General features: G+C 38.2%; 1 protein-coding gene across 1 annotated transcript in view; it reads right to left on the bottom strand.

Annotated features, from left to right (window-relative positions):
* The window catches only part of DNAH14 (dynein axonemal heavy chain 14), a 311,703-nt gene that overhangs the window by 167,156 nt on the left and 131,474 nt on the right, over positions 1 to 13,073 (bottom strand). Inside the window, 1 exon segment of the mRNA XM_041749477.1 lies at positions 9,135 to 9,306. Coding sequence (XP_041605411.1) covers positions 9,135 to 9,306 — 172 coding nt within the window.

Raw genomic sequence — 13,073 nt, 5'->3', positions numbered from 1 at the left:
AAATGTTATGTTCACAGACCCCCAGTAGCAAATTTGTAGGCCCTCCCTCAATTTAAAATTCATTCTTGGAGCACCTGGGCAGCTCAGTCAGTTGAGCATTCAACTCTTGACTACAGCTGAGGTTATCATCTCAGGGCCATGGGATCGAGCTCCAGATCGGGCTCAGTGGGGAGTCTGCTTGAGATTCCCCCTCTCTCTGCCCCTCCCCTTGCTCACATGCTCTCTAAGTAAATCTTTAAAAAGAAAATAATTCATTCTTTAAAATATGTTTAAGAACTAGCTGTTATTCTAAAACCATTATATAATTATCCTACACCAAAAGAAAATTTAAAAGAGTCTATATCTTTGTATAATTCTAGTCACCATTAAGGTAGGTTTTCAGCTTTACAACAATTATTTTAATGTTTCAATGTTAAGAATATCCTAGGATAATAAGTACAATTTGTAAGATTGAGGACTTGATGTGGTTATACAATAAAACATCCAGGAAGTGGCTGCAACTTGTAAAGATACTTAATATTTTAACACAGGAATTATAAGGGCATCTATGTTTCCTTCTAAAGTGGGGTTTATTTCACTGTCAATACTATCAGAAACTGTGCCTACAGAAAAAAAAGTGGGATTTATCTTTTTTCTCATTGACCTCTCCTACTCCATTTCTCATTTCTTGCATTACCCTGATGGGACAGACAAGGAGCAGCTGAAGGCGACACAGAACACTCAGTAGGAGTGTACAAATGGAGAAAAGTAGTTCCTATGGCAAGGCTACTGGAGGTAGGAAATCAGCTGAAAGAAACCTCTTTTAAATGGAGTTGGATGAGACACTCACTTAAGGCCTGTACTTGGAGCAGTTTTAGATGCAGGGGCTAGAGATTCTCTGCCATAGACAATACAAACCTAGATGTCTGCCTGGATGTAAGCCCTGCAGGAGTGGACTAGGGATAGCGGATGCACAGAAGATCAGCAGAAGTGGGATAATCAAAATAAGAGACATTCAGACAGGTTCATCCCATCTGGTTAAAGATTTTCACAATTCCCTATTTTGGAAGGTTGTGAAATAAAATCATAATCCTACTGTAAAGTATTTATGATATTCCATAGAATCAACTGGATGGCAAACTATACATTATTTATTCCAGGATATGGCTTCTGTTAATCCTGTGGTTGCTCTGAGTTAATGACACCCCCACTCCTGCAGATATTGTTAGTGACAGAAACATGAAGAAGCTGGATAGATTCCAAGTGCTGGGGCACCTGGGTGGTTCAGTGGTTGAGTGTCTGCCTTTGGCTCAGGTCATTATCCTGAAGTCCTGGGATTGAGTCCCATATTGGGCTCCCTCTGCCTCACTCTCTGTGTCTTTCATGAATAAATAAAATCTTAAAAAAAAAAAAAAAAGATTCCGATTGCCTATTGCATGCAATTCAGATTCTTGTATGTTAAATGAGCAATAAGTGCAAATAGCATACCTACAGACTATTTATTGAATAACATATATTCATATGTGGATATGCTATATGTGACAGGTTTTTGTGTAAACCACCAAAAATACACCATTAAATATTCCAAATTTAATATTAAAGCTACAAATTGTGATCTCTCTGCCATTTCTTTTTTTTAAGATTTTATTTATTTACTCATGAGAGACACACAGAAAAGGCAGAGACATAGGAAGAGGAAGAAGGGGATCACAACCTGAGCCAAAGGCAGACATACTCAACCACTGAGCCACCCAACTGCTCCTCTGTGCCATTTCCTAAGACACATATTACTATTTGGAACATTTTATTAACAGTTTTGATTTAACAGTTGAGAGGTTGTATATTTATCAATGTAAAATTTATATGAAGGGAAAAGTAGCAGAATAAACTGATGCTTGTAAATTGACTTGTAAAACTGATGAAAAGATGAATATATAATAAGAAACAGAGTTAGACAAAATGAGGAGACAGAGGAATATGTTCTGAATGAAAGAAGAGAACAAAATTATAGCAAGAGATCTAAGTGAAATGGAGATAAATATTATGCCTAATAGAGAATTAAAAGTAATGCTTGTAAAGATACTTTCTAGACTTGAGAAAAAAGAGGAGGACCTCAGTAAGACACTCCACAAAGAGATGGGAAATAATAAAGAACCAGTTAGAGATAATGAACTCACTAAATGAAATTAAAAGTGGGCCACCTGGAAATAAATAGCAAACAAGAGGAAGTAGAAGAACAGATCAGTAACCTGGAAGACAGAGTAATGGAAAGTAATCAAGCTAAGCAGATGAGAGGGGAAAAATTATGCAAAATGAAAATAGACCCAGAGAACTCAGTGACACTGTCAAGCATAAATAACAGTTGCATGATAGGGATCCCAGATGGAGAAGAGAGAGAAAAGGGGGGCAGAGGATTTATTTGGAGAGATAATAACTGAAAACTTCCTGAATCTGGGGAAGGAAACAGAAATCCAGATGCAGGAGGCAGAGAGAGCCCTAAACAAAACCAACCCAAGGAGGTCTGCACCAAGACCCAAAGTAAGTAAGACAGCCAAAAGTAATGATCTGAAGAGAACTTTAATAGCAGCAAGAAAAAACATTTGCACAAGGGAAACCTCACAAGGCTATCAATTTTTCAGCAGAAACTTTGTAGGCCAGAAGAGAGTGGCATGATAGTCAAAGTGCTGAAAGAAAAACATCTGCAGCCAAAAATACTCTACTTAGCAAGGCTATCATTCAGAACAGAAGGAGAGATAGAGTTTCCCAAACAAAAGTTAAAGGAATTCATGACCCTAAACCAGCCCTACAAGAAATGTTAAAGGAGATTCTTTGAGTAGAAAGGAAAGACCAGAAGGAGTAAGAAAAGTAGGAAGTACAAAAGAGGTAAAAATAAGTGTATCTACAAAACTAAGTCAAGGGATTCACAAAATAAAAGGATGTAAAGTATGTCACCATATACTTAAAACATGGGAGGGAGAGGAGTAAGAATGAATTCAGAGAATGAACAGGAATCCAATATATAGAATTGTTGAATTGTTATGCTGTACATCTAAAACTAATACAATACTATATGTTAATTATAATGGAATAAAATAAAATAAAATAAAATAAAATAAAATACCCTCAAGCCACCAAGACCCACAGGAAACAACAAGCATTGCACTGCTGGTGGGAATGCAAACTGGTGCAGCCACTGTGGACAAAAGTATGGAGTTTCCTCAAAAAAAAAAAAAATAGAATTACCATATTATCCAGTAATTTCACTATTGGGTATTTACTTAAAGAATATGCAAACTGTAATTTGAAAAGACATATGCACCCCTATCTTTACATATTTACTGCAGCATTATTTACAAAAGTCAAGGTATGGAAGCAACCCAAGTGTCCATCGATGGATGAATGGATAAAGAAGATGTGGTGTATACACACACACACACACACACACACACACACAGTGGAATATTACTCAGCCATAAAAAGAATGAAATCTCATTATTTATAATCACATGGATGAACCCAGAGACAATAATGCTAAGTGAAATAAGTCAGTCAGAGAAAGATGAATATCATATGATTTCACTCACATGTGAAATATAAGAAGAGTAAGAAGATATAAATATATACACCACTTATATCTTCAAACTATATAAAGCAATTGTTGGAAATGTAGGGAAAATAGATGTATCAACAACTGTCATTAAGATCTTAATACACCCTTTTAGAAACTGATGGATCAGCAAAAAACTGATAACAAAGCTGCATCACAGTATGTGTATATAACATTATATACAGCAAGCACAGAATATATACCATTTGAGAGCACACATGAAGCACTTACAAAACAATACATTAGAAGGTATAGGAAACCTAAATAAAGGTGATCTCAAAGGGATAAATATATGATACAGCATACAGTCCCCAGTCAAAGCTAACCATAAATGGTGATTAATAATAAAAGGACAGTTTAAATTCCCAGAATTTAGCAAAAAAAAAAAAAAAAAAACCTCTCAGGTTTTTTACTCTCATAAGGGTAATTAGGAAATATTTATAATTAAATGCTAATTAGAATACTACATATGAAAATTTGTGGGAAACAGCTAAAGGAATACTTAGAAGAAAATTCACATCTTTAAATACTTTAGGTTTGAGGAAACACAGATAACAAACAATCTAAGCACTAAACTCAAGAAACAAACAAAAGAACAGGAGAACAGGTCCAACAAAATAAAAAATTGTAAATAATGAAGGACAGAAATCAACCTAATGGACACAGAGAAAAAAAGGGAAAATAATCAAAACCAAAAGTTACCTCTTTGAAAAAATTGATTATATGCAAATCTCAAGCAAGAATGATCAATAACAAAGAACAACAACAACAACAACAAAAAACTGTAGCAGAGCCTGGGAACTGGTGAGAGGAGTAGAAATAACTTTAGCTAAGACATTTAGAAACCCAGAGATGTTGTATGAACATGGAGTGTGAAGGGGTCACTAAGTAACAAAAAGTTAAAACAGTATTCAAAGCCTTTCCCTCCCACCCCAACAAAATCCAGACCCAAGCACTTTTTTTTTTTTAATTTTTATTTATTTATGATAGTCACAGAGAGAGAGAGAGAGAGAGACAGGCAGAGACACAGGCAGAGGGAAAAGCAGGCTCCATGCACCAGGAGCCCGACATGGGATTCGATTCCGGGTCTCCAGGATTGTGCCCTGGGCCAAAGGCAGGCGCCAAACTGCTGCACCACCCAGGGATCCCCCAAGAACTTTTATAGTTAAGTTTGACCATTTAAAAATCTAAAGTAAATCTAAAGTATAGTTCATCTCAATCTTATGGAATTCTTCCAGAAAACAGGACATTGGTTGTTCTGCCTTACTTTGAAGAGCTGGTTCTAAAAACAGGTAAGGACACTTGACTTATAAGTGTACATGTGAACATCCTAAATAAAATATTAACTAATTTAATCCAATAGTGTATTAAAAATCACATGATGATGAGAAAGCATGGTATATCCCAGGAATGCAGGAATAACTCATCACTAGAAAAGTAAGAACAAGAAAAGGAGAATATGAGACACAAGGATAGGAGGAAAGAGGTACAACTGTCATTATGACGATCCAACAACAAAATCCCAGGGGAACACACAAAAATCAGTGCTACTTGTGAACTAATAAGAGAATTCAGCAAGGTTGCCATATTCAAGGGGAGTTTCAAATCAGAGTTTCAAATTACAGCATGCCTGCATTAGATCACTAGGAATATTATAAAAATATGACACCATTATTGCCCAAAACTCTACAATACTGGGCAGTAACTGAGTGCATTGCATGGCTGCACAGCAGAGGCTGGATCTAGCACAAGCTGCTGGAGGGACCAGGGCCAGGGGCCTGGGAGGCAGAGGAAGTTCACACACACCTTTCCTGCACAGAGCCACAGGCAGCACTTCTAACTTACAATGTTTGGGCAGTGACAGAGACAGCAGAAAGGGGAAAAGAAGTGTATTACTTTTCATATTAGGGAACTAAGAGATGATATCCAAATACGTGGAGAACTATGGGTATTATTACCAAAATGTATAAAGTTACCCTTAGAGTAAAAAATATTTACCTGCATAAAAATCAGTAAGATAAAACAAAATTTAAAAACCACTTCACTTTGGGGAATTTATAAAGTTTGAAAAAAAAAAAGTCCCAAAGTATACAAGGCAAACAAAAAATAGAATAACGGTCTTAACCGAATGGAATACAAGCCAAAAAGTGGTAGACAAGAAAACAAAAGCACTATACATTAAAGGGCAGTTTGTAATTGATATTCATGTATCAAACAATGTGGTAACAACCATTAGAAAGCAGAGACTGTAAGAGTTAACATAGATACACTTCACTGAGTGAGAACAAGTAAAGATGTACAAGTCTATCAATAAGACAGCAAAAATGGGAGCGAGGGTTTAGCTAAGCCACTTCATGATATTGCTGCCTCAGCATCCCTTCTGTTCCACTGAAGAGCCTGCAGGGACTTGAAACCACGACCTCAGCCCCTCACACCAGCACAGGCCTGGGATGGCAGGTGGTGGAGTCACGAGCAGGTGCAAACTGCTGGTAGAACCTCACCGCCTCCCCGGGCCTTCCCCTTACACACTCCCCTGGAACCTGCATGGAACTTACCAAAGTCCTGCTTTGGTTTGAACTGACCAATCCAGCCTTAGTATGGGAACCTCAAAGCACTCCAGCTGTGGACCCTGATGGAGGCATGTGTCTCTTTGCCTGCACCCTGCCTTGTCCTCCCTGTGTACCTCCTCCAGGACCCATGAGGAATAAGCATTTCTTTTCAGCATCCCATGGTCTCCTGCTGAACTGTGGCTCACCAGCCCATACCCTGTGCTCCACTTAACAAATGCTAATTTAACAGTCATAACAAATGGAGATAAACTGAACTTTGTTTTATATTTGCAATCTGTAAGAGAAAATATCTTTCTTTTCATGTGCATAGGGCCTATTAAGAAAAATTCCCTGTATATTGGGCCATTAAAAAATCCAAATTACACAGTTTAGAAAAATAACAAAGATAATATTCTTTTTTTTAAAGATTTTATTTATTTATTCATGGTAGACACATAGAGAGAGAGGCAGAGACACAGGCAGAGGGAGAAGCAGTCTCCATGCAGGGAGGCAGATGTGGGACTCGATCCCAGGGCTCCAGGATCACACCCTGGGCTGAAGGCGGTGCTAAACTGCTAAGCCACCCAGGCTGCCCAATAATATTCTTTAATCACAATTCAGTAAGACTAGAAATTGGTAACAAAATCAGAAAATAAAAAGATCCTTTACCTGGAAATTAAAAGCATGAAAAACCTCTGTCCTAAAAGAACACTTAGGAAAAAAAGGAAGTACTCACTATCCTATCAAATTTCTGGAAAAAAATACTTAGGAAAACCCTACCTACCTGAACTTATAGCCTATATAACTAAAGCAGTGCTTGGACAAAGTTATATAGTTTTCTTTTGTTGTTTTTTTGTTTTTTACCACACCCAGTGCAGAGCCCAACATGGGGCTTGAATCCATAACCCTGAGACCAAACCCTGAGCTGAGACCAAGAGCCAGATGCTTTAACCGACTGAACTACCCTGGCGTCCCTTGTTTTATAAACTTACATTAGTAAAAAATAATAAATTAGATATCTTACTTAGACAGCTGGGGAGAAAACATAAAACCCAGAGGAATAAAAGAAGATATTTAAAAATATTAATATGGATATTAAATGGTAAGAATTTTAAAAGATGTGTTAAATAATAAAAAGATTCTTTTTGAAGAAAACAATTATATAAACTTCTAAATCATTTATGTAAAGAAGAAAACCCAAATTAAGAAAATAAGGCATGATCGGGAGAGCAACAACAGAAACAAGAAACCACAGGTGTCATAAGACAGTGGTTTACTCAGATCCCCAGACTGCATTCTAACATTTGAAAGCAATGGGAATACTATCTAGTTCAATGGAATTGATCCTAGAAGGGATATGAAATCTAACAAGACCAGAAATGCCAAAGAACTATCCTGTCATAAAACTCCTGGCCTCGTTTTCAAGGGAAATTTTCCCAAATCTTCCTACATAACCTAATAAATGATGATCTTTTGCTAAGCGCTTCATATGTGCCTAAAAATATTATGTATTTTCTGCCTGTTGGGTATGAGGTTATGCACATAGCTTATACTTCTATTTATTTATTCTTTCTTTTTTTAATTTAAATTCAGTTAACTAACATATAGTGTACTACTGGTTTTAGAAGTAGAGGTCAGTGATTCATCAGTCTTATATAACCACCAGTGCTCATCACATCACATGCCCTCCTTCATGACCATCCCCCAGCGGCCCTCTCCCCCCACCCCCTCCAGAAACCCTCAGTTTGTTTGTTTCCCATGATTAAGAGTCTCTTATGGTTTGTCTCCCTCTCTGATTTCACTATGTTTTATTTTTTATTCTCTTCCCCTATGATCCTATCTTGTTTCTTAAATTCTACATGTGAGTGAAATCATATGATAATTGTCTTTCTCTGACTGACTTATTTCCCTCAGCATAATACCCTCTAGTTACATCCACGTTGAGCTTATACTTTTATTTATGTAGGTATGCATGTATTTATTTATTTATAGGTTTTATTTATTTACCTGAGAGAGAGAAGAAGCATGAGCAGATGGTGGGGAGGGGCAGAGGGAGAAGGAGAAGCTTCCCTGCTAAGCAGGGAGCCCTATGCAGAACTTGATCCCAGAACCCTAAGCTGAAGGCAAGATGCTCAACTGACTGAGCCACCCAAGTGCCCCCAGCTTATATCTATATTTAAAGAAAGAATAATTACAAAGTTTTTTGAACTATAAGCTACATAAACCATATATTTTAAAATAAATTAGAAAAACAGTGTTTTAAAAAATTGGGCAGGGTCCCAGAGAAAGGAATGTATGGGTTTGATAGCCTGATAGCTGATAAAGGCCCAGCTGGAGCCAGAGGACAGGGAGAAACCTGCAGTGGAGAGGCAGGAGGGAGGACGACACACTGGCAAGGTAAAGCTGGTCTGGCCAGACTGTAAAGGGCTGTATTATATGAGTCAGGGGACCTGACTCTGGGTTTGTCCCATAGTGGCTCTGTTGGTGTGGTCACAGGTATGTTAGGAAAGCAGTGCTGGAGGCCACTTGGCAGTGTGTGGCCATAGGCCACAGGGTGATGGGGCTCCTCCTACCCCAAGAGTTGAGACCCCACTGAGACTGTGGCAATGGCCACAAGGTGGCAGGTATAAGAGGAAATAAAGGTCTCTACAGTCTTAAAACGTTTTTATGACCACAAAATTTTATATTGTAAAGTCATTTTGTAATTCTGATCTAATTTGATCCTTAAAGTATCCCTTTAAAGTAGAGAAAACATCATCATTCTCAGTGGAAAGATGAGAAAACCCAGGGAACAAAATAAGTAGGAACCTTTCCTGACTGAGGCTGAGATGCTATTTTTCTCCAAAGGGAAATCAATCTCCAGGTATTTTTATTCCTCCAATTGTAACACGAGTAGAGTATTGCAGGAAGAATGACAGCATTTTTTACTTACATCAAGTTTCTTATCTTAATTAATATTCCACATCTAAATCATTCATGATGGTTTTCAAAAATCTTACCTCCAAGGCAATTTGATTTGCTGTTGAAACTGTTGCTCCAGGAAAAAAATCTCGTATAATCTTTTCAAAATGTGGGGCATCTTTAGGGAGAAATTTTGGCAGACTAGCTTCTCTTATAGCCTCAATAATGATCAGAGTCTCATCTGTTTCAGAAAGATGGTCATCGGTGTTACTTTAAGGGAAGAAGAAAAGAAAGATAAAGAACAAGTTAGCAAGTATGCTTTGTTGACACTGAAGGTAATTACTATTCCTTGGGATAGGTGGCTCTCCCAACAGCCCTTCCTCCTATTCCTCACTGCAAAGCAGCTACGTAGTGTGGGTGAGGTGACTCTGGGTCTCGTCCACAGATGGGCCTGGGCTGGTCGGACAGTCAGGGTCATGCTACTCCCCAGTCACTGAGTCAGGGGTGGGCACTGTATCAGTAAAGTGTTTTATCTGCATATAACAAAATGAATTCAGCCTAATATCAAATGAAAAATAACATAATTTATTAAAAATCTCTAGGCAAGCCAGAGAAGTAGTCTTGTAGGCTATGCTGCTGGGAACAACGGCCAAAGTTATGCCACAGAACTGATCCTGTAAATCAAACTGAAACCTTCATAAAAGTAGTCATACCCTGCACACCTCTGCATTTCCTGAAGAAGAGAAACCATGAACTCTCTCTGCACTGGACACTTTAATTCTTTAAATAATTCATTAATCTTTTCAACCATCTAAGAGTAGGGAGCAAGTTCAGACAGCAGCTGGGTGTCAGTGAGGTCTTTACTCAAGACAGATCTGCTTTACATTAGGAAAACAAATTTAAAAAAGAAAGAAATGACTACTACATCTGGGAGTTATCATAGTTTATATATAATAATAATGTTATGATACTTTGCTATTAGATACAAAGATAAGACTTGACTAAAGTTCTACAAAACAATAATTTGGGAATTAGCATCTGAGATTATCATGGGGAATATCTGTTATAATTTAAGAATAAAAAATGAAAGCTCTAGATTAATGTCAACTAAAATTCAAGAAAAGGATATTTTAATAAATACTTTTGTTACCCATTATGATTGCCTTCAAGATACCTACCAGTTCTTCAGAGTTAGTTAAGACCCACTTCATGGCTCAGTACCATGGTAGGATTTGTAAGCGCTTCAAGTGTTTACCTGAAGACATATTAATTCTCTAGCTGTTGACAAAGCAAATCGTTTCTACCAAGGACGTCCTAGGATTCCAGCTGTTGGGCAGTTTTTTTTCTAAACAAAAGAGGAGATAGGGAAACTTCCTTCCTGGGACCCAGAGAAGCTGCCTGTTGGAGGCAGACAAAAATGGCTCCAAAATATCTATTCACTTGCTAATCCCTGGAACCTGTGAATATTATCTGATACAACAGAGGATGGATTGATGAAGAATCTTGAGTTATCCCAGATCATCCAGATTTAAGTGCAGTCAGATTCCTACTGAGAGTGAGGCGGAGAGACATAGAGGCACACAGAAGATGGGCAGACACTGAAATAATGTGCCCAAAAGCCCAGCGGTTTTGGAGGACAGGACGGAATCTCCCTCAGGGTCTCTGCAGGGACAGCAGTCCTGCCCACAACCTTATTCCAGATTTCTGGCCTCAGGTACTATGAGAAAATATACTTCTGATGTTTTAAGATGTCAAATCTGTCATAACTTCCTATGGCAGCCCTACAAAACAAATACACGGTCTTTTATTAGTTTTCTTTTTTTTTTTTTTTAATAGCAACAACAAAACCTATTGGATTTATTAGAAACTTTTTTTTTAAATTAATTTTTATTGGTGTTCAATTTACCAACATACAGAAAAACACCCAGTGCTCATCCCATTAAGTGTCCACCTCAGTGCCCGTCACCCATTCCCCTCCAACACCCGCCCTCCTCCCCTTCCACCACCCCTAGTTCGTTTCCCCGAGTTAGGAGTCTTTATGTTCTGTCTCCCTTCCTGATATTTCCCAACATTTCTTTTCCCTTCCTTTATATTCCCTTTCACTATTATTCATATTCCCCAAATGAATGAGAACATACACTGTTTGTCCTTCTCCGATTGACTTATTTCACTCAGCATAATACCCTCCAGTTCCATCCACGTTGAAGCAAATGGTGGGTATTTGTCGTTTCTAATTGCTGAGTAATATTCCATTGTATACATAAACCACAGCTTCTTTATCCATTCATCTTTCGATGGACACCGAGGCTCCTTCCACAGTTTGGCTATTGTGGACATTGCTGATAGAAACATCGGGGTGCAGGTGTCCCGACGTTTCACTGCATCTGAATCTTTGGGGTAAATCCCCAACAGTGCAATTGCTGGGTCGTAGGGCAGGTCTATTTTTAACTCTTTGAGGAACCTCCACACAATTTTCCAGAGTGGCTGCACCAGTTCACATTCCCACCAACAGTGTAAGAGGGTTCCCTTTTCTCCGCATCCTCTCCAACATTTGTTGTTTCCTGCCTTGTTAATTTTCCCCATTCTCACTGGTGTGAGGTGGTATCTCATTGTGGTTTTGATTTGTATTTCCCTGATGGCAAGTGATGCAGAGCATTTTCTCATGTGCTTGTTGGCCATGTCCATGTCTTCCTCTGTGAGATTTCTCTTCATGTCTTTTGCCCATTTCATGATTGGATTGTTTGTTTCTTTGGTGTTGAGTTTAATAAGTTCTTTATAGATTTTGGAAACTAGCCCTTTATCTGATATGTCATTTGCAAATATCTTCTCCCATTCTGTAGGTTGTCTTTTAGTTTTGTTGACTGTATCCTTTGCTGTGCAAAAGCTTCTTATCTTGATGAAGTCCCAATAGTTCATTTTTGCTTTTGTTTCTTTTGCCTTTGTGGATGTATCTTGCAAGAAGTTACTGTGGCAAAGTTCAAAAAGGGTGTTGCCTGTGTTCTCCTCTAGGATTTTGATGGAATCTTGTCTCACATTTAGATCTCTCATCCATTTTGAGTTTATCTTTGTGTATGGTGAAAGAAAGTGGTCCAGTTTCATTCTTCTGCATGTGGATGTCCAATTTTCCCAGCACCATTTATTGAAGAGACTGTCTTTCTTCCAATGGATAGTCTTTCCTCCTTTATCGAATATTAGATGACCGTACATTTCAGGGTCCACTTCTGGATTCTCTATTCTGTTCCATTGATCTATGTGTCTGTTTTTGTGCCAGTACCACACTGTCTTGATGACCACGGCTTTGTAGTACAACCTGAAATCTGGCATTGTGATGCCCCCAGCTATGGTTTTCTTTTTTAAAATTCCCCTGGCTATTCGGGGTATTTTCTGATTCCACACAAATCTTAAAATAATTTGTTCTAACTCTCTGAAGAAAGTCCATGGTATTTTGATAGGGATTGCATTAAACGTATAAATTGCCCTGGGTAACATTGACATTTTTACAATATTAATTCTGCCAATCCATGAGCATGGAATATTTTTCCATCTCTTTGTATCTTCCTCAATTTCTTTCAGAAGTGTTCTATAGTTTTTAGGGTATAGATCTTTTACCTCTTTGGTTAGGTTTATTCCTAGGTATCTTATGCTTTTGGGTGCAATTGTAAATGGGATTGACTCCTTAATTTCTCTTTCTTCAGTCTCATTGTTAGTGTATAGAAATGCCATTGATTTCTGGGCATTGATTTTGTATCCTGCCACGCTACCAAATTGCTGTATGAGTTCTAGCAATCTTGGGGTGGAGGCTTTTGGGTTTTCTATGTAGAGTATCATGTCATCGGCGAAGAGGGAGAGTTTGACTTCTTCTTTGCCAATTTGAATGCCTTTAATGTCTTTTTGTTGTCTGATTGCTGAGGCGAGGACTTCCAGAACTATGTTGAACAGCAGTGGTGAGAGTGGACATCCCTGTCTTGTTCCTGATCTTAGGGGAAAGGCTCCCAGTGCTTCCCCATTGAGAATGATATTTGCTGTGGGCTTTTCGT

Source organism: Vulpes lagopus, chromosome 1 (genome assembly GCF_018345385.1).
Source record: "Vulpes lagopus strain Blue_001 chromosome 1, ASM1834538v1, whole genome shotgun sequence".
Classification (NCBI taxonomy): Eukaryota; Metazoa; Chordata; class Mammalia; order Carnivora; family Canidae; genus Vulpes; species Vulpes lagopus.
This window is presented reverse-complemented; position numbering and strand designations above follow the sequence as displayed.